The 22,712-nt window shown below is 44.3% G+C and overlaps 1 protein-coding gene across 1 annotated transcript in view; it reads right to left on the bottom strand.

The window, feature by feature from the left end:
- Positions 1-3,104: 3,104 nt before the first annotated feature.
- LOC135536834 (tumor protein p53-inducible protein 11-like) overlaps positions 3,105-22,712 on the bottom strand; it is a 67,576-nt gene continuing 47,968 nt past the window's right edge. The window contains exons 5-7 of the mRNA XM_064963082.1: positions 21,950-22,040; positions 14,661-14,762; positions 3,105-9,869 (exon numbers count right to left, since the gene is read on the bottom strand). Of these exons, the coding sequence (XP_064819154.1) occupies positions 9,712-9,869; positions 14,661-14,762; positions 21,950-22,040 (351 nt within the window). The 3' untranslated portion in view covers positions 3,105-9,711. The remainder of the gene's footprint in view (positions 9,870-14,660; positions 14,763-21,949; positions 22,041-22,712) is intronic.

Below are 22,712 nucleotides of genomic sequence, written 5' to 3'. Positions count from 1 at the left end.
TAAGTGTGCGTTCTCTAATTCTCTCCTTCTCTCTCTCTGAGGACCTGAGCCCTAGGACCATGCCCCAGGACTACCTGACATGATGACTCCTTGCTGTCCCCAGTCCACCTGGCCGTGCTGCTGCTCCAGTTTCAACTGAACCGCGGCCCTAGGACCATGCCCCAGGACTACTTGACATGATGACTCCTTGCTGTCCCCAGTCCACCTGGCCGTGCTGCTGCTCCAGTTTCAACTGTTCTGCCTTATTATTATTCGACCATGCTGGTCATTTATGAACATTTGAACATCTTGGCCATGTTCTGTTATAATCTCTACCCGGCACAGCCAGAAGAGGACTGGCCACCCCACATAGCCTGGTTCCTCTCTAGGTTTCTTCCTAGGTTTTGGCTTTTCTAGGGAGTTTTTCCTAGCCACCGTGCTTCTACACCTGCATTGCTTGCTGTTTGGGGTTTTAGGCTGGGTTTCTGTACAGCACTTTGAGATATCAGCTGATGTACGAAGGGCTATATAAATAAATTTGATTTGAAATAAATTTGATTATTACCCCTGGAGGGAGTCATTACTGTATTACCCCTGGAGGGAGTCATTACTGTATTACCCCTGGAAGGAGTCATTACTGTATTACCCCTGGAGGGAGTCATTACTGTATTACCGCTGGAGGGAGTCATTACTGTATTACCCCTGGAGGGAGTCATTACTGTATTACCCCTGGAGGGAGTCATTACTGTATTACCCCTGGAGGGAGTCATTACTGTATTACCCCTGGAGGGAGTCATTACTGTATTACCCCTGGAGGGAGTCATTACTGTATTACCCCTGGAGGGAGTCATTACTGTATTACCCCTGGAGGGAGTCATTACTGTATTACCCCTGGAGGGAGTCATTACTGTATTACCCCTGGAGGGAGTCATTACTGTATTACCCCTGGAGGGAGTCATTACTGTATTACCCCTGGAGGGAGTCATTACTGTATTACCGCTGGAGGGAGTCATTACTGTATTACCCCTGGAGGGAGTCATTACTGTATTACCCCTGGAGGGAGTCATTACTGTATTACCCCTGGAGGGAGTCATTACTGTATTACCCCTGGAGGGAGTCATTACTGTGTTACCCCTGGAGGGAGTCATTACTGTATTACCCCTGGAGGGAGTCATTACTGTATTACCCCTGGACTACTGCTGGAGGGAGTCATTACTGTATTACCCCTGGAGGGAGTCATTACTGTATTACCCCTGGAGGGAGTCATTACTGTATTACTGTGTTGACCATTATACAGAGGAGAGCTGAGAGAGAGAGTGTGTTGACCATTACACAGAGGAGAGCTGAGAGAGACAGTGTGTTGACCATTATACAGAGAAGAGAGAGACAGTGTGTTGACCATTATACAGAGAAGAGAGACAGTGTGTTGACCATTACACAGAGAAGAGAGAGAGTGTGTTGACCATTACACAGAGAAGAGAGAGACAGTGTGTTGACCATTACACAGAGAAGAGAGTGTGTTGACCATTACACAGAGAAGAGAGAGACAGTGTGTTGACCATTACACAGAGAAGAGAGAGACCGTGTTTTGACCATTACACAGAGAGAGAGAGACAGTGTGTTGACCATTATACAGAGAAGAGAGAGACAGTGTGTTGACCATTACACAGAGAAGATAGAGACAGTGTGTGTGTTGACCATTATACAGAGAAGAGAGAGACAGTGTGTTGACCATTATACAGAGGAGAGAGAGACAGTGTGTTGACCATTACACAGAGAAGAGAGAGACAGTGTGTTGACCATTATACAGAGAAGAGAGAGACAGTGTGTTGACCATTATACAGAGGAGAGACAGTGTGTTGACCATTATACAGAGAAGAAGAGGTGTGAGAGAGAGAGAGACCGTGTGTTGACCATTATACAGAGAAGAAGAGGTGAGAGAGAGAGAGAGACCGTGTGTTGACCATTACACAGAGGAGAAGAGGTGAGAGACCCATCCAGACATTAACTCTAAACATAACAACATCACCCTCTGGAGGCGAACTACTGCACAACAGGGCTGTTTTCAGCTTGGCACAACGACGTGGCTTGTTCAGAAAGAAATAGATGACGGTATATCAACACAGGAACAACAGACAATAGGAATAGCTTGGAGATAAGAACTGTGAGTCTTGAGAAGTCAGAGCATCTCCTGGGCATAACGAGACCACACAAAGAAAAACAGTTGGGGGAAAGAAAATATATTTATTTATTGTTGCTCTGTCTATACATATACAAATACAGCATATCTATATATGGCACAATGTACATTTAAAATAGACCCCACGATAACACGTAATCACATTTCCTAAAGCATTGATGTCGTTCATGATGACAAATCCACCGTGGTCCCAAATGCGGCAGGGTAGCCTAGTGGTTAGAGCGTTGGACTAGTAACCGAAAGGTTGCAAGTTCAAATCCCCGAGCTGACAAGGTACAAATCTGTCGTTCTGCCCCTGAACAGGCAGTTAACCCGCTGTTCCTAGGCCGTCATTGAAAATAAGAATTTGTTCTTAACTGACTTGCCTAGTTAAATAAAGGTAAAATAAAAAAATAAAAAATGCACTGTAAGATAGAGACGTGCCTGGATGCAGAGACAGTGAACTTCCTGTATTCGAATACGAGATATTCAAACGGCTTGGTGTTCAGAGAAGGTTCAAATCAGACGTGATACCATACCCCCACCCCCCCACCCCACACAAAAAACTACATCTCTGTAGAAGTGTCAAAACAACCTTTTTTATTTATTTAAAGCACGTCAGATCCAACGTGTGACACAAAGTGTCCTAAACCTTCTGTTGTTTTCTGAAGAACGCTTCTAGTATGTTCTCTCGACCTCGATGCAGAAGCAACGGCCCAGTTTCCACGACCCAAAAGCTGAAGTACGATTTTTTTTTTTTAAATGTACCTTTTTGATGGACTGCCGAACATAAAATACCTGTTGAGTGGGAGGATTAAACTGAAACATTGTCCTGATCGATTCGTTTTCCTTGTGTCACATTATCCCAGACTGAACAATTATCCTTCAGTCAGTCCAGCAAAAAAACATAAACACATGGAAGAATGTTTGAGTCTCACAAAACAAAACCAGTGAAGTGGTCCTTTAATACAACATATATTAGTACAGAACAAAACCAGTGTTATTGTCCTTTAATACAACATATATTAGTACAGAACAAAACCAGTGTTATTGTCCTTTAATACAACATATATTACTACAGAACAAAACCAGCGTTATTGTCCTTTAATACAACATATATTACTACAGAACAAAACCAGTGTTATTGTCCTTTAATACAACATATATTAGTACAGATCAAAACCAGTGTTATTGTCCTTTTATACAAGATATACTAGTACAGAACAAAACCAGTGTTATTGTCCTTTAATACAACATATATTAGTACAGAACAAAACCAGTGTTATTGTCCTTTAATAAAACATATATTAGTACAGAACAAAACCAGTGTTATTGTCCTATAATACAACATATATTAGTACAGAACAAAACCAGTGTTATTGTCCTTTAATACAACATATATTACTACAGAACAAAACCAGCGTTATTGTCCTTTAATACAACATATATTACTACGGAACAAAACCAGTGTTATTGTCCTTTAATACAACATATATTAGTACAGAACAAAACCAGTGTTATTGTCCTTTAATACAACATATATTAGTACAGAACAAAACCAGCGTTATTGTCCTTTAATACAACATATATTAGTACAGAACAAAACCAGTGTTATTGTCCTTTAATAAAACATATATTAGTACAGAACAAAACCAGTGTTATTGTCCTATAATACAACATATATTAGTACAGAACAAAACCAGTGTTATTGTCCTTTAATAAAACATATATTAGTACAGAACAAAACCAGTGTTATTGTCCTTTAATACAACATATACTAGTACAGAACACAGTAGTCGTTCTCTGAGCCAGACCAACATGAAGGAGGACATTAGACAACAGTAGTCGTTCTCTGACCCAGACCAACATGAAGGACATTAGACAACAGTAGTTGTTCTCTGAGCCAGACCAACATGGAGGAGGACATTAGACAACAGTAGTTGTTCTCTGAGCCAGACCAACATGAAACAGGACATTAGACAACAGTAGTCGTTCTCTGACCCAGACCAACATGAAGGAGGACATTAGACAACAGTAGTTGTTCTCTGACCCAGGCCAACATGAAACAGGACATTAGACAACAGTAGTTGTTCTCTGAGCCAGACCAACATGGAGGAGGACATTAGACAACAGTAGTCGTTCTCTGAGCCAGACCAACATGGAGGAGGACATTAGACAACAGTAGTCGTTCTCTGACCCAGACCAACATGGAGGAGGACATTAGACAACAGTAGTTGTTCTCTGAGCCAGACCAACATGGAGGACATTAGACAACAGTAATCGTTCTCTGAGCCAGACCAACATGGAGGAGGACATTAGACAACAGTAGTCGTTCTCTGACCCAGACCAACATGGAGGACATTAGACAACAGTAGTTGTTCTCTGACCCAGACCAACATGGAGGACATTAGACAACAGTAGTCGTTCTCTGACCCAGACCAACATGGAGGACATTAGACAACAGTAGTTGTTCTCTGACCCAGACCAACATGGAGGACATTAGACAACAGTAGTCGTTCTCTGACCCAGACCAACATGGAGGACATTAGACAACAGTAGTCGTTCTCTGACCCAGACCAACATGGAGGACATTAGACAACAGTAGTTGTTCTCTGACCCAGATCAACATGGAGTTCATTAGACAACAGTAGTTGTTCTCTGAGCCAGACCAACATGGAGGAGGACATTAGACAACAGTAGTTGTTCTCTGAGCCAGACCAACATGAAGGAGGACATTAGACAACAGTAGTTGTTCTCCGACCCAGATCAACATGGAGTTCATTAGACAACAGTAGTTGTTCTCTGAGCCAGACCAACATGAAGGAGGACATTAGACAACAGTAGTTGTTCTCTGAGCCAGACCAACATGGAGGACATTAGACAACAGTAGTCGTTCTCTGAGCCAGACCAACATGGAGGACATTAGACAACAGTAATCGTTCTCTGAGCCAGACCAACATGGAGGAGGACATTAGACAACAGTAGTTGTTCTCTGACCCAGACCAACATGGAGGACATTAGACAACAGTAGTTGTTCTCCGACCCAGATCAACATGGAGTTCATTAGACAACAGTAGTTGTTCTCTGACCCAGACCAACATGAAGGAGGACATTAGACAACAGTAGTCGTTCTCTGACCCAGACCAACATGAAGGACATTAGACAACAGTAGTTGTTCTCTGAGCCAGACCAACATGAAGGAGGACATTAGACAACAGTAGTCGTTCTCTGACCCAGACCAACATGAAGGAGGACATTAGACAACAGTAGTCGTTCTCTGAGCCAGACCAACATGAAGGAGGACATTAGACAACAGTAGTCGTTCTCTGAGCCAGACCAACATGGAGGACATTAGACAACAGTAGTCGTTCTCTGAGCCAGACCAACATGAAGGAGGACATTAGACAACAGTAGTCGTTCTCTGACCCAGACCAACATGGAGGAGGACATTAGACAACAGTAGTCGTTCTCTGAGCCAGACCAACATGGAGGACATTAGACAACAGTAGTCGTTCTCTGAGCCAGACCAACATGGAGGAGGACATTAGACAACAGTAGTCGTTCTCTGAGCCAGACCAACATGGAGGACATTAGACAACAGTAGTCGTTCTCTGAGCCAGACCAACATGAAGGACATTAGACAACAGTAGTTGTTCTCTGAGCCAGACCAACATGAAGGAGGACATTAGACAACAGTAGTCGTTCTCTGAGCCAGACCAACATGAAGGAGGACATTAGACAACAGTAGTCGTTCTCTGAGCCAGACCAACATGGAGGAGGACATTAGACAACAGTAGTCGTTCTCTGACCCAGACCAACATGAAGGAGGACATTAGACAACAGTAGTCGTTCTCTGAGCCAGACCAACATGAAGGAGGACATTAGACAACAGTAGTCGTTCTCTGAGCCAGACCAACATGAACAGACAAAGCTGTGTGTCTTAAAATATATATCATGTACTGCCAATTAAAGTATGTTCACTCTCTACACACAAGTTCAACTTTAACCCAGGGTTTTCCAAACTCGGTCCCTGGGGGTTTCGTTTTTTTTTGCCCCGAGCACAACACAGCTGACTCAAATGATCAACGCTTGTCCCAACCCATTAAAGTATGTTCACTGTCTGCACACAAGTTCTGCCCCTAACCCAGGGTTCCCCAAACAGGCTTATACAAGTTCTCCATGACTCACGGGACTTGGTATGTACAGAAGAGACCCACAGTCTGAAAACACTGTTCTCTGTCTGCAGGTACATGTTCAGATACGTGTGTATTTACGTGTGTTGTAATAATATAATATAATATCGCAAAATACAATCACCTTATTATTTGGCAATCAGATATAAAAAGCTTCTTTCCTAAACAAAATTAAACCAGAGCTTTATCTATGAACACAACGGATTTAAGTGGTTGGGGCTCAATGAAACTGGGATCGAAGTGAGCACGGCACCCCATTATCCCCTATATAGTGGTACTACTGTAGACCAGAGCCCTATCCCCTATATAGTGATACTACTATAGACCAGAGCCCTATTCCCTATATAGTGGTACTACTATAGACCAGAGCCCTATCCCCTATATAGTGATACTATTATAGACCAGAGCCCTATTCCCTATATAGTGTACTATTATAGACCAGAGCCCTATTCCCTATATAGTGCACTATTATAGTGCACTACTATAGACCAGAGCCCTATTCCCTATATAGTGGTACTACTATAGACCAGAGCCCTATTCCCTATATAATGGTACTACTATAGACCAGAGCCCTATTCCCTATATAGTGGTACTACTATAGACCAGAGCCCTATTCCCTATATAGTGGTACTACTATAGACCAGAGCCCTATTCCCTATATAGTGGTACTACTATAGACCAGAGCCCTATTCCCTATATAGTGTACTATTATAGACCAGAGCCCTATTCCCTATATAGTGCACTATTATAGTGCACTACTATAGACCAGAGCCCTATTCCCTATATAGTGGTACTACTATAGACCAGAGCCCTATTCCCTATATAGTGGTACTACTATAAAACAGAGCCCTATTCCCTATATAGTGGTACTACTATAGACCAGAGCCCTATTCCCTATACAGTGGTATTACTATAGACCAGAGCCCTATTCCCTATATAGTGGTATTACTATAGACCAGAGCCCTATCCACTATATAGTGGTACTACTATAAAACAGAGCCCTATTCCCTATATAGTGGTACTACTATAGACCAGAGCCCTATTCCCTATATAGTGGTACTACTATAGACCAGAGCCCTACTCCCTATATAGTGGTACTACTATAGACCAGAACCCTATTCCCTATGTAGTGGTACTACTATAAAACAGAGCCCTATTCCCTATATAGTGGTACTACTATAGACCAGAGTCCTATTCCCTATATAGTGGTACTACTATAGACCAGAGTCCTATTCCCTATATAGTGGTACTACTATAGACCAGAGCCCTATTCCCTATATAGTGGTTCTACTATAGACCAGAGCCCTATTCCCTATATAGTGGTACTACTATAGACCAGAGCCCTATTCCCTATATAGTGTACTACTATAGACCAGAGCCCTATTCCCTATATAGTGTACTATTATAGACCAGAGCCCTATTCCCTATATAGTGCACTATTATAGTGCACTACTATAGACCAGAGCCCTATTCCCTATATAGTGCACTACTTCTGAACAGAGTCCTATGTGGGGTAAGTATAGGGGGCCATTTGGGCAGCGTAAGCACCAAGCAGTCATGTTGACTGGAGTGTTGCTTTGGAGCCACAATCTAAACCCGTCAAGGTGTTTATCTGAGCTGACCGTCAAGGGGCAATCTGCAGTTGAAACAATAACGACGTGTCCACCCCGCCTCTGTTTTGGTCAAAAGCTGAGGGATGGGGTTGGAGATTTGTAAACACTCTCAAATTCATAGACAGAGCTATGGATGCAAGGACTGACCATCCATGATATCAAATTGATAGTTCTAACACTGTTTGGGGAGAGGGGTATAATAGGAACTGTATCTATGGTTCTGGGTCTAATCAGAGCTATATCTATGGTTCTGGGTCTAATCAGAGCTGCTATATCTATGGTTCTGGGTCTAATCAGAACTAGATCTATGGTTCTGGGTCTAATCAGAGCTGCTATATCTATGGTTCTGGGTCTAATCAGAGCTATGTGTATGGTTCTGGGTCTAATCAGAGCTGCTATATATATGGTTCTGGGTCTAATCAGAGCTGCTATATCTATGGTTCTGGGTCTAATCAGAACTATGTGTATGGTTCTGGGTCTAATCAGAACTGCTGTATCTATGGTTCTGGGTCTAATCAGAACTATGTGTATGGTTCTGGGTCTCATCAGAACTAGATCTATGGTTCTGGGTCTAATCAGAACTAGATCTATGGCTCTGGGTCTAATCAGAGCTGCTATATCTATGGTTCTGGGTCTAATCAGAGCTGCTATATCTATGGTTCTGGGTCGAATCTGAGCTGCTATATATATGGTTTTGGGTCTAATCAGAGCTGCTATATCTATGGTTCTGGGTCGAATCAGAACTAGATCTATGGTTCTGGGTCTAATCAGAGCTGCTATATCTATGGTTCTGGGTCTAATCAGAGCTATGTTTATGGTTCTGGGTCTAATCAGAGCTGCTATATCTATGGTTCTGGGTCTAATCAGAACTATGTGTATGGTTCTGGGTCTCATCAGAACTAGATCTATGGTTCTGGGTCTAATCAGAACTAGATCTATGGCTCTGGGTCTAATCAGAGCTGCTATATCTATGGTTCTGGGTCTAATCAGAGCTGCTATATCTATGGTTCTGGGTCGAATCTGAGCTGCTATATCTATGGTTTTGGGTCTAATCAGAGCTATCTCTATGGTTCTGGGTCGAATCAGAACTAGATCTATGGTTCTGGGTCTAATCAGAGCTGCTATATCTATGGTTCTGGGTCTAATCAGAGCTATGTTTATGGTTCTGGGTCTAATCATAACTATGTGTATGGTTCTGGGTCTAATCAGAGCTATATCTATGGTTCTGGGTCTAATCATAACTATGTGTATGGTTCTGGGTCTAATCAGAGCTATATCTATGGTTCTGCGTCTAATCAGAGCTATGTGTATGGTTCTGGGTCTAATCAGAACAATGTGTATGGTTCTGGGTCTAATCAGAACAATGTGTATGGTTCTGGGTCTAATCAGAACTATGTGTATGGTTCTGGGTCTAATCAGAACAATGTGTATGGTTCTGGGTCTAATCAGAGCTATATCTATGGTTCTGGGTCTAATCAGAGCTATGTGTATGGCTCTGGGTCTAATCAGAGCCATGTGTATGGTTCTGGGTCTAATCAGAGCTATGTGTATGGTTCTGGGTCTAATCAGAACTATGTGTATGGTTCTGGGTCTAATCAGAGCCATGTGTATGGTTCTGGGTCTAATCAGAGCTGCTATATCTATGGTTCTGGGTCTAATCAGAGCCATGTGTATGGCTCTGGGTCTAATCAGAGCTGCTATATCTATGGTTCTGGGTCTAATCAGAGCTATGTGTATGGCTCTGGGTCTAATCAGCACTATGTGTATGGTTCTGGGTCTTCTTGGTCCTGCGACCCAGGTGGTAGTAGTAGAGGAGTGTGATGATGAGGAAGAGGACTTCACTGAGGAGGAGGAGGATGGCAGAGTTTGACATCAGACCCAGCTCCACCAGGGTGATGCTGGTCACTGCAATGAGAGAGAGAGAGAGAGGACACACCTTTTACAACTAGGGTTAAGTACAGTGGGGCAAAAAAGTATTTCGTCAGCCACCAATTGTGCAAGTTCTCCCACTTAAAAAGATGAGAGGCCTGTAATTTTCATCATAGGTACACTTCAACTATGACAGACAACATGAGGAAAAAAAAATCCAGAAAATCACATTGCAGGATTTTTAATTTATTTATTTGCAAATTATGGTGGATATACAGTGCCTTGCGAAAGTATTCGGCCTCCTTGAACTTTGCGACCTTTTGCCACATTTCAGGCTTCAAACATAAAGATATAAAACTGTATTTTTTTTGTGAAGAATCAACAACAAGTGGGACACAATCATGAAGTGGAATGACATTTATTGGATATTTCAAACTTTTTTAACAAATCAAAAACTGAAAAAATTGGGCGTGCAAAATTAAAGGCCTGATTGGTGGTGCTGCAGAAATAGTTGTATTATATAATTGTATAATAGTTGTATAAATAGTTGTAGAGGAACTCTGGAGCTCTGTCAGAGTGACCATCAGGTTATTTGTCACCTCCCTGACCAAGGCCCTTCACCGATTGCTCAGTTTGGCCGGGCAGCCAGCTCTCAGAAGAGTCTTGGTGCTTCCATACTTCTTCCATTTAAGAATGATGGAGGCCAGCTGTGTTCTTGCGGACCTTAAATGCTACAGAAATGTTTTGGTACCCTTCCCCAGATCTGTGCCTCGACACAATTCTTATCTCTGAGCTCTATGGACAATTCCTTTGACCTCATGGCTTGGTTTTTGCTCTGACATGCACTGTCAACTGTGGGACCTTTCCAAATGATATTCAATCAATTGAATTTACCACAGGTGGACTCCAATCAAGTTGTAGAAACATCTCAAGGATGATCAACGGAAACAAGATGCACCTGAGCTCAATTTCGAGTCTCATAACAAAGAGTCTGAATACTTATGTAAAGAAGGTATTTCAGTTAAATTGTTATAACATTTGAATTTTTTTCTAAAAACCTGTTTACGCTTTGTCATTATGGGGTATTGTTTTTTATTTTTATTTTACCTTTATTTAACCAGGCAAGTCAGTTAAGAACAAATTCTTATTTTCAATGACGGCCTAGAAACAGTGGGTTAACTGCCTGTTCAGGGGCAGAAGGACAGATTTGTATCTTGTCAGCTCGGGGATTTGAACTTGCGGTTACTAGTCCAACGCTCTAACCACTAGGCTACCCTGCCGCTCCATTGTGTTTAGATTGGTAAGGATCTTTTTAAATGGAATCCATTTTAGAATAAGGCTTTAACTAGATGGAACTTCACTCTGTTAATTCAATTCAATTCAAGGGGCTTTACTGTCATGGGAAACATATGTTAACATTGCCAAAGCAAGTGAAATAGATAAACAAAACAATCAAAAATGAACAATAAAACATTACACTCACAAAAGTTCCAAAATAATTTCAAAATGTCATATTATAATGTCTATATACAAGTGTTGTAACGATGTGCAAATAGTTAAAGTACAAAAGGAGAAGATAAATAAACAAACATAAATAAGGGTTGTATTTACAATGGTGCTTGTTCTTCACTGGTTGACCTTTTCTCGTGGCAACACCCTTAACCTGCAGTTCCCTTCAGGGCTCATATATATCAAGCATCTCAGAGCAGGAGGACTGATCTAGAATCAGATCCCTCGTTGTCTCTGTGATCTTACCCATAACACTCTAAAAGGTTAAACTGATCCCAGATCAGCAGTCCTACTTTGATACAGTACATACGGCTCCTGGTGCCCTCGTCCATGTAGTGTTATTCATTACAATCTAAAAGGTTAAACTGATCCCAGATCAGCAGTCCTACTTTGATACAGTACATATACGGCCCCAGACTTCCCTTCAGTCGACACTGCATGACTGAACAGAGATCGATTTTCCACTGATGTGTGAACGTCTCTTATTGAAGTATTAGAGGAGACGGGAGGAGATAACGTGGACTCACCTGGACTCTCAGTCCCTCTCTAAATACACACTACCGTTACTGATCATAGCCACTACCGTTACTGATCATAGCCACTACTGTTACTGATCATAGCCACTGCTGTTACTGATCATAGCCACTGCTGTTACTGATCATAACCACTACTGTTACTGTAACCAACTGATCATAGCCACTGCTGTTACTGATCATAGCCACTACTGTTACTGATCATAGCCACTACTGTTACTGATCATAGCCACTACTGTTACTGATCATAGCCACTGCTGTTACTGATCATAACCACTACTGTTACTGTAACCAACTGATCATAGCCACTGCTGTTACTGATCATAGCCACTACTGTTACTGATCATAGCCACTACTGTTACTGATCATAGCCACTACTGTTACTGATCATAGCCACTGCTGTTACTGATCATAGCCACTACTGTTACTGATCATAGCCACTACTGTTACTGATCATAGCCACTACTGTTACTGTAACCAACTGATCATAGCCACTGCTGTTACTGTAACCAACTGATCATAGCCACTGCTGTTACTGATCATAGCCACTACTGTTACTGTAACCAACTGATCATAGCCACTACTGTTACTGATCATAGCCACTACTGCTACTGATCATAGCCACTACTGCTACTGATCATAGCCACTACTGTTACTGATCATAGCTACTGCTGTTACTGATCATAGCCACTGCTGTTACTGATCATAGCCACTACTGTTACTGATCATAGCCACTACTGTTACTGATCATAGCCACTGCAGTTACTGATCATAGCCACTACTGTTACTGATCATAGCCACTGCTGTTACTGATCATAGCCACTACTGTTACTGATCATAGCCACTACTGTTACTGATCATAGCCACTGCTGTTACTGATCATAGCCACTACTGTTACTGATCATAGCCACTACTGTTACTGATCATAGCCACTGCAGTTACTGATCATAGCCACTACTGTTACTGATCATAGCCACTACTGTTACTGATCATAGCCACTACCGTTACTGATCATAGCCACTACTGTTACTGATCATAGCCACTACTGTTACTGATCATAGCCACTACTGTTACTGATCATAGCCACTGCTGTTACTGATCATAGCCACTGCTGTTACTGATCATAGCCACTGCTGTTACTGATCATAGCCACTACTGTTACTGATCATAGCCACTACTGATACTGAAACCAACTGATCATAGCCACTACTGTTACTGATCATAGCCACTACTGATACTGTAACCAACTGATCATAGCCACTACTGTTACTGATCATAGCCACTGCTGTTACTGATCATAGCCACTACTGTTACTGATCATAGCCACTACTGTTACTGTAACCAACTGATCATAGCCACTACTGTTACTGATCATAGCCACTGCTGTTACTGATCATAGCCACTACTGTTACTGTAACCAACTGATCATAGCCACTACTGTTACTGATCATAGCCACTACTGTTACTGTAACCAACTGATCATAGCCACTGCTGTTACTGATCATAGCCACTGCTGTTACTGATCATAGCCACTGCCGTTACTGATCATAGCCACTACCGTTACTGATCATAGCCACTGCCGTTACTGATCATAGCCACTACTGCTACTGATCATAGCCACTACTGTTACTGATCATAGCCACTACTGTTACTGATCATAGCCACTGCTGTTACTGATCATAGCCACTACTGTTACTGATCATAGCCACTACTGTTACTGATCATAGCCACTACTGTTACTGTAACCAACTGATCATAGCCACTACTGTTACTGATCATAGCCACTACTGTTACTGATCATAGCCACTGCTGTTACTGATCATAGCCACTACTGTTACTGTAACCAACTGATCATAGCCACTACTGTTACTGATCATAGCCACTACTGTTACTGTAACCAACTGATCATAGCCACTACTGTTACTGATCATAGCCACTACTGTTACTGATCATAGCCACTACTGTTACTGATCATAGCCACTACTGTTACTGTAACCAACTGATCATAGCCACTACTGTTACTGATCATAGACACTGCTGTTACTGATCATAGCCACTACTGATACTGATCATAGCCACTACTGTTACTGTAACCAACTGATCATAGCCACTACTGTTACTGTAACCAACTGATCATAGCCACTACTGTTACTGTAACCAACTGATCATAGCCACTACTGTTACTGATCATAGCCACTACCGTTACTGATCATAGCCACTACTGTTACTGATCATAGCCACTGCTGTTACTGATCATAGCCACTGCTGTTACTGATCATAGCCACTACTGTTACTGTAACCAACTGATCATAGCCACTACTGTTACTGATCATAGCCACTGCTGTTACTGATCATAGCCACTACTGTTACTGATCATAGCCACTACTGTTACTGATCATAGCCACTACTGTTACTGTAACCAACTGATCATAGCCACTACTGTTACTGATCATAGCCACTACTGTTACTGTAACCAACTGATCATAGCCACTACTGTTACTGATCATAGCCACTGCTGTTACTGATCATAGCCACTACTGTTACTGATCATAGCCACTGCTGTTACTGATCATAGCCACTGCAGTTACTGTAACCAACTGATCATAGACAATCGTGTTACTGATCATAGACAATCCTGTAACCTACAGATCGTTTGTTAAGAACAACTCCCGATGACATGTTCCAATCATAAACCAATAGGTGAAGCCCAGTGCATCCTTACTGCACAGTCGTTAGTTTGTGTTGTTAGTAAATGGATATTAGGACAGAACAACGGATCCCTCACCCAGGAACTGGACAGACAAGAGGCAGGCCTCGGTCAGCAGGGTCCACTGGATAATGGCCTTCTCTGCTGTGTACAGACCTTTCCACATGATCAATGAGACACCTGGTGGGAGAGAGAGAGGAGAGAGAGGAGAGGGAGAGAGAGAGAGAGGAGAGAGACAGACAGAGAGAGACAGACAGAGACACAGAGAGAGAGAGAGACACAGAGAGAGACAGAGAGAGAGAGAGACAGAGAGAGAGACAGAGAGACAGCGAGAGAGACAGCGAGAGAGACAGCGAGAGAGACAGCGAGAGAGACAGCGAGAGAGACAGAGAGAGAGAGAGAGAGACAGAGAGAGGAGAGACAGAGAGAGGAGAGAGAGAGAGAGAGAGAGAGACAGAGAGAGGAGAGACAGAGAGAGGAGAGACAGAGAGAGAGAGAGAGAGACGGAGACAGAGAGAGACAGAGAGAGAGACAGCGAGAGAGACAGCGAGAGAGACAGCGAGAGAGACAGCGAGAGAGACAGCGAGAGAGAGAGACAGAGAGAGAGAGAGACAGAGAGAGAGAGAGACAGAGAGAGAGACAGAGAGAGGAGAGACAGAGAGAGGAGAGACAGAGAGAGGAGAGACAGAGAGAGAGAGAGAGAGAGAGAGAGAGAGACAGAGAGAGGAGAGACAGAGAGAGAGAGAGACGGAGACAGAGAGAGACAGAGAGAGAGACAGAGAGAGACAGAGAGAGACAGAGAGAGACAGAGAGAGAGACAGAGAGAGAGACAGAGACAGAGAGACGGAGACAGAGGAGAGACAGAGAGAGAGAGAGGAGAGAGAGACAGAGAGACATTAGCATTAGGGTGAGGACTACAGTCGTCCAGTGTGTAGCCAGCCTTCTAAAACCCTGTTGTCTCGATCCCTCCACCACTGGAAGTACTGTGAGAAGACAGAGAGAGAGGAGAGAGACATTAGCATTAGGGTGAGGACTACAGTCGTCCAGTGTGTAGCCAGCCTTCTAAAACCCTGTTGTCTCGATCCCTCCACCACTGGAAGTACTGTGAGAAGACAGAGACAGAGACAGAGAGACAGAGAGACATTAGCATTAGGGTGAGGACTACAGTCGTCCAGTGTGTAGCCAGCCTTCTAAAACCCTGTTGTCTCGATCCCTCCACCACTGGAAGTACTGTGAGAAGACAGAGAGAGAGACAGAGAGACATTAGCATTAGGGTGAGGACTACAGTCGTCCAGTGTGTAGCCAGCCTTCTAAAACCCTGTTGTCTCGATCCCTCCACCACTGGAAGTACTGTGAGAAGACAGAGAGAGAGGAGAGACACAGAGAGACAGAGAGACATTAGGGTGAGGACTACAGTCGTCCAGTGTGTAGCCAGCCTTCTAAAACCCTGTTGTCTCGATCCCTCCACCACTGGAAGTACTGTGAGAAGACAGAGAGAGAGGAGAGAGACAGAGACAGAGTGACATTAGCATTAGGGTGAGGACTACAGTCGTCCAGTGTGTAGCCAGCCTTCTAAAACCCTGTTGGTCCCTCCACCACTGGAAGTACTGTGAGAAGACAGAGACAGAGAGACATTAGCATTAGGGTGAGGACTACAGTCGTCCAGTGTGTAGCCAGCCTTCTAAAACCCTGTTGTCTCGATCCCTCCACCACTGGAAGTACTGTGAGAAGACAGAGACAGAGACAGAGAGACATTAGCATTAGGGTGAGGACTACAGTCGTCCAGTGTGTAGCCAGCCTTCTAAAACCCTGTTGTCTCGATCCCTCCACCACTGGAAGTACTGTGAGAAGGCAGAGAGAGAGGAGAGAGACAGAGAGACATTAGGGTGAGGACTACAGTCGTCCAGTGTGTAGCCAGCCTTCTAAAACCCTGTTGTCTCGATCCCTCCACCACTGGAAGTACTGTGAGAAGACAGAGAGAGAGGAGAGAGACAGAGAGACATTAGGGTGAGGACTACAGTCGTCCAGTGTGTAGCCAGCCTTCTAAAACCCTGTTGTCTCGATCCCTCCACCACTGGAAGTACTGTGAGAAGACAGAGAGAGAGGAGAGAGACATTAGCATTAGGGTGAGGACTACAGTCGTCCAGTGTGTAGCCAGCCTTCTAAAACCCTGTCGATCCCTCCACCACTGGAAGTACTGTGAGAAGTCTGGGATTCTGAGGTCAGGTCCACATCGGTTCACATCAGAACGGATCCAGACAACCAGATCTCTCAGCTACTAATTCCTTCCTTCCCGGAAGTGGCAGGATTTTAACACTGTACTCGAGTAGGGCGGACGTCCTGTCCATCAGGAAGTAGTGAGCCCTTCTGATGACCCCAGCCTACACAGAGCCTTGGATAGATACAGTATAATACTATATTTAGAACTATATAGTACATCTGTGGCTCTGCTCCAACCAAGGCTGTTACTGAACAGACAGTAGAGGAACTGTGTCCTGTGTTCCAAAAGGCACCCTTTTCCCTATTAGTGCGCACTACTTTCAACCAGAGCTCTATGGAACCTGGACAAAAGTAGTGCACTATAAAAAAAAAAACATGGAATAGGGTGCCATTTGGGACGAACGCTGTATCTTCACCCCTTGTTTCCTACAGCCTTCCGCTGTTAAGGGATTATCCTCTCTTCCTTCCTGTCTTTCTCAGTAGGGTTCCGCCTTCCATCCATCCCTCCATCAGAGGGGGACTGTACAGTCACGCCTTGCTGTACTCAAATGCACTCACTCATCATGTAATACTGTAAAACATGGCGGACTGAATACGAACCTCTTAATACCCTGTGACAAAAACTATTAAAGCATTCACGATTATTACCATCTTACTACGCTAGGTAAGCCCTCAGCTGGTCCTACCTGATATTTAGCTAGGTAAACCCTCAGCTGGTTCTGGCCCTACCTGTTATTTAGCTAGGTAAGCCCTAAACTGGTTCTGGTCTTACCTGTTATTTAGCTAGGTAAACCTTCAGCTGGTCCTACCTGATATTTAGCTAGGTAAACCCTCAGCTGGTTCTGGTCCTACCTGTTATTTAGCTAGGTAAACCCTAAACTGGTTCTGGTCCTACCTGTTATTTAGCTAGGTAAGCCCTAAACTGGTTCTGGTCCAACCTGTTATTTAGCTAGGTAAGCCCTAAACTGGTTCTGGTCTTACCTGTTATTTAGCTAGGTAAGCCCTCAGCTGGTCCTACCTGTTATTTAGCTAGGTAAACCCTAAACTGGTTCTGGTCCTACCTGTTATTTAGCTAGGTAAACCCTAAACTGGTTCTGGTCTTACCTGTTATTTAGCTAGGTAAGCCCTCAGCTGGTCCTACCTGTTATTTAGCTAGGTAAGCCCTCAGCTGGTCCTACCTGATATTTAGCTAGGTAAACCCTCAGCTGGTTCTGGCCCTACCTGTTATTTAGCTAGGTAAGCCCTAAACTGGTTCTGGTCTTACCTGTTATTTAGCTAGGTAAACCTTCAGCTGGTCCTACCTGATATTTAGCTAGGTAAACCCTCAGCTGGTTCTGGTCCTACCTGTTATTTAGCTAGGTAAACCCTAAACTGGTTCTGGTCCTACCTGTTATTTAGCTAGGTAAGCCCTAAACTGGTTCTGGTCCAACCTGTTATTTAGCTAGGTAAGCCCTAAACTGGTTCTGGTCTTACCTGTTATTTAGCTAGGTAAGCCCTCAGCTGGTCCTACCTGTTATTTAGCTAGGTAAACCCTAAACTGGTTCTGGTCCTACCTGTTATTTAGCTAGGTAAACCCTAAACTGGTTCTGGTCTTACCTGTTATTTAGCTAGGTAAGCCCTCAGCTGGTCCTACCTGTTATTTAGCTAGGTAAGCCCTCAGCTGGTCCTACCTGATATTTAGCTAGGTAAACCCTCAGCTGGTTCTGGCCCTACCTGTTATTTAGCTAGGTAAGCCCTAAACTGGTTCTGGTCTTACCTGTTATTTAGCTAGGTAAACCTTCAGCTGGTCCTACCTGATATTTAGCTAGGTAAACCCTCAGCTGGTTCTGGTCCTACCTGTTATTTAGCTAGGTAAACCCTAAACTGGTTCTGGTCCTACCTGTTATTTAGCTAGGTAAGCCCTAAACTGGTTCTGGTCCAACCTGTTATTTAGCTAGGTAAGCCCTAAACTGGTTCTGGTCTTACCTGTTATTTAGCTAGGTAAGCCTTCAGCTGGTCCTACCTGTTATTTAGCTAGGTAAACCCTAAACTGGTTCTGGTCCTACCTGTTATTTAGCTAGGTAAACCCTAAACTGGTTCTGGTCCTACCTGTTATTTAGCTAGGTAAACCCTAAACTGGTTCTGGTCTTACCTGTTATTTAGCTAGGTAAGCCCTCAGCTGGTCCTACCTGTTATTTAGCTAGGTAAACCCTAAACTGGTTCTGGTCTTACCTGTTATTTAGCTAGGTAAACCCTAAACTGGTTCTACCTGTTATTTAGCTAGGTAAACCCTAAACTGGTTCTGGTCCTACCTGTTATTTAGCTAGGTAAACCCTAAACTGGTTCTGGTCCTACCTGTTATTTAGCTAGGTAAACCCTAAACTGGTTCTACCTGTTATTTAGCTAGGTAAACCCTAAACTGGTTCTGGTCCTACCTGTTATTTAGCTAGGTAAACCCTAAACTGGTTCTGGTCCTACCTGTTATTTAGCTAGGTAAACCCTAAACTGGTTCTGGTCCTACCTGTTATTTAGCTAGGTAAACCCTGAACTGGTTCTACCTGTTATTTAGCTAGGTAAACCCTAAACTGGTTCTGGTCCTACCTGTTATTTAGCTAGGTAAACCCTAAACTGGTTCTGGTCCTACCTGTTATTTAGCTAGGTAAACCCTAAACTGGTTCTGGTCCTACCTGTTATTTAGCTAGGTAAGCCCTCAGCTGGTTCTGGTCCTACCTGTTCCATCTAAAAGGTGATACAAAGTGAGATTCCATGACATAATGCATTCTCATTGTGATCTGGAGATGAACATGTTTGATGTATAATTGAATAAGGTTATATAGCAGCTGGTCTTTTCAACCCAGTTAAATAGATGTGTTTCTTTTCCGGCAGGAAAACCCCCTCTAGACATCTGAATGTTGTCCTCTTATCATACCTGGTGCCTCTTTCTGGGCCAACAAGTCACTCAACACGAACTACAAGATCCAGAATGCATTGCTTCATGTCCTCACTTTAACACTGTTCATCAACAACACGTGTCCTCTACCCTCGAGGAGTTAGTCAGGAACTCCACAGGACCATTAAATATTAAGTAGTACAGATGTTCAATCATTAATAGCTGGTGAGGCTGAGCGGTTTCCTTGGTAGAGAAGTGACAGTAGACAGCTCTTACTGAGTAGTGCTCCTCCTCCCTAGAGTATGATACTGTCACAGTAGACAGCCCTTACTGAGTAGTGCTCCTCCCTAGAGTATGATACTGTCACAGTAGACAGCCCTTACTGAGTAGTGCTCCTCCTCCCTAGAGTCTGATACTGTCACAGTAGACCGCCCTTACTGAGTAGTGCTCCTCCTCCCTAGAGTCTGATACTGTCACAGTAGACAGCCCTTACTGAGTAGTGCTCCTCCCTAGAGTATGATACTGTCACAGTAGACAGCCCTTACTGAGTAGTGCTCCTCCTCCCTAGAGTCTGATACTGTCACAGTAGACCGCCCTTACTGAGTAGTGCTCCTCCTCCCTAGAGTCTGATACTGTCACAGTAGACAGCCCTTACTGAGTAGTGCTCCTCCCTAGAGTCTGATACTGTCACAGTAGACAGCCCTTACTGAGTAGTGCTCCTCCTCCCTAGAGTCAGATACTGTCACAGTAGACAGCCCTTACTGAGTAGTGCTCCTCCTCCATAGAGTCTGATACTGTCACAGTAGACAGCCCTTACTGAGTAGTGCTCCTCCTCCATAGAGTCTGATACTGTCACAGTAGACAGCCCTTACTGAGTAGTGCTCCTCCATAGAGTCTGATACTGTCACAGTAGACAGCCCTTACTGAGTAGTGCTCCTCCATAGAGTCTGATACTGTCACAGTAGACAGCCCTTACTGAGTAGTGCTCCTCCTCCCTAGAGTCAGATACTGTCACAGTAGACAGCCCTTACTGAGTAGTGCTCCTCCTCCATAGAGTCTGATACTGTCACAGTAGACAGCCCTTACTGAGTAGTGCTCCTCCCTAGAGTCTGATACTGTCACAGTAGACAGCCCTTACTGAGTAGTGCTCCTCCTCCATAGAGTCTGATACTGTCACAGTAGACAGCCCTTACTGAGTAGTGCTCCTCCTCCCTAGAGTCTGATACTGTCACAGTAGACAGCCCTTACTGAGTAGTGCTCCTCCTCCCTAGAGTCTGATACTGTCACAGTAGACAGCCCTTACTGAGTAGTGCTCCTCCTCCATAGAGTCTGATACGGTCACAGTAGACAGCCCTTACTGAGTAGTGCTCCTCCTCCCTAGAGTCTGATACTGTCACAGTAGACAGCCCTTACTGAGTAGTGCTCCTCCTCCCTAGAGTCTGATACTGTCACAGTAGACAGCCCTTACTGAGTAGTGCTCCTCCTCCCTAGAGTCTGATACTGTCACAGTAGACAGCCCTTACTGAGTAGTGCTCCTTCTCCATAGAGTCTGATACTGTCACAGTAGACAGCCCTTACTGAGTAGTGCTCCTCCTCCATAGAGTCTGATACTGTCACAGTCGACAGCCCTTACTGAGTAGTGCTCCTCCTCCCTAGAGTCTGATACTGTCACAGTAGACAGCCCTTACTGAGTAGTGCTCCTCCATAGAGTCTGATACTCTCACAGTAGACAGCCCTTACTGAGTAGTGCTCCTCCTCCATAGAGTCTGATACTGTCACAGTAGACAGCCCTTACTGAGTAGTGCTCCTCCTCCCTAGAGTCTGATACTGTCACAGTAGACAGCCCTTACTGAGTAGTGCTCCTCCTCCCTTGAGTCTGATACTGTCACAGTAGACAGCCCTTACTGAGTAGTGCTCCTCCCTAGAGTCTGATACTGTCACAGTAGACAGCCATTACTGAGTAGTGCTCCTCCTCCCTAGAGTCTGATACTGTCACAGTAGACAGCCCTTACTGAGTAGTGCTCCTCCATAGAGTCTGATACTGTCACAGTAGACCGCCCTTACTGAGTAGTGCTCCTCCTCCCTAGAGTCTGATACTGTCACAGTAGACAGCCCTTACTGAGTAGTGCTCCTCCCTAGAGTCTGATACTGTCACAGTAGACCGCCCTTACTGAGTAGTGCTCCTCCATAGAGTCTGATACTGTCACAGTAGACCGCCCTTACTGAGTAGTGCTCCTCCTCCCTAGAGTCTGATACTGTCACAGTAGACAGCCCTTACTGAGTAGTGCTCCTCCATAGAGTCTGATGGAGATCCTGGTGGTCTTGAGCTCAAACACAAACTCATAGAGCTGACTGGGGAACACTAGAGCCTGTAGAGACAGACAGGGAGGAAGAGAGAGAGGGGAAAGAGAGGTGAGAGAGAGAGGGAGAGAGAGCACAAGAGAGTGGGGGGGAGCGAGGGGGAGAGCGAGGGAGAGAGCGAAGGAGAGAGCGAGGGAGAGAGCGAGAGCGCAAGAGTGGGAGAGAGAGATTTGATTTGAGAGAGGGAGAGAGAGAGAGGAGCGAGGGGGAGAGAGGGGTGGGAGAGAGAGGAAGAGAGAGAGAGCGCAGGAGAGCGGGAGAGAGAGGTGGGAGAGAGAGGGGGAGAGCGGGAGAGAGAGAGAGGTGGGAGAGAGAGGGGGAGAGAGAGAGAGAGGAAGAGAGAGCGCAGGAGAGCGGGAGAGAGCGAGGGAGGAGAGAGAGCGAGGGAGGAGAGAGAGAGAGGTGGGAGAGAGAGAGAGAGAGAGAGAGAGAGAGAGAGAGAGAGAGAGAGAGAGAGAGAAGAAGAGCTCAGTGTTACACATGCTGTAAAATAATACTAACACGGTATAATAAGGCTCTTGATAGACCCAGGACAGAAGACACTACTGCTGGATGGGTTGTCAAGTGTCTCTGGGTCGAGGTACACCGGGGTTACAGGCTTTTCCCCCAACCAGGTAACAACACACCTGATTCAACTAATCAACAAGCCCTTGATACGTTAAATCAGATGTGTTGTTGTT

The sequence above is a fragment of the Oncorhynchus masou genome, unplaced genomic scaffold (assembly GCF_036934945.1).
Source record: "Oncorhynchus masou masou isolate Uvic2021 unplaced genomic scaffold, UVic_Omas_1.1 unplaced_scaffold_670, whole genome shotgun sequence".
Taxonomy (NCBI): domain Eukaryota; kingdom Metazoa; phylum Chordata; class Actinopteri; order Salmoniformes; family Salmonidae; genus Oncorhynchus; species Oncorhynchus masou.
The sequence above is the reverse complement of the archived record's forward strand: the minus strand, read 5'-3'. Positions and strand labels throughout refer to the sequence as shown.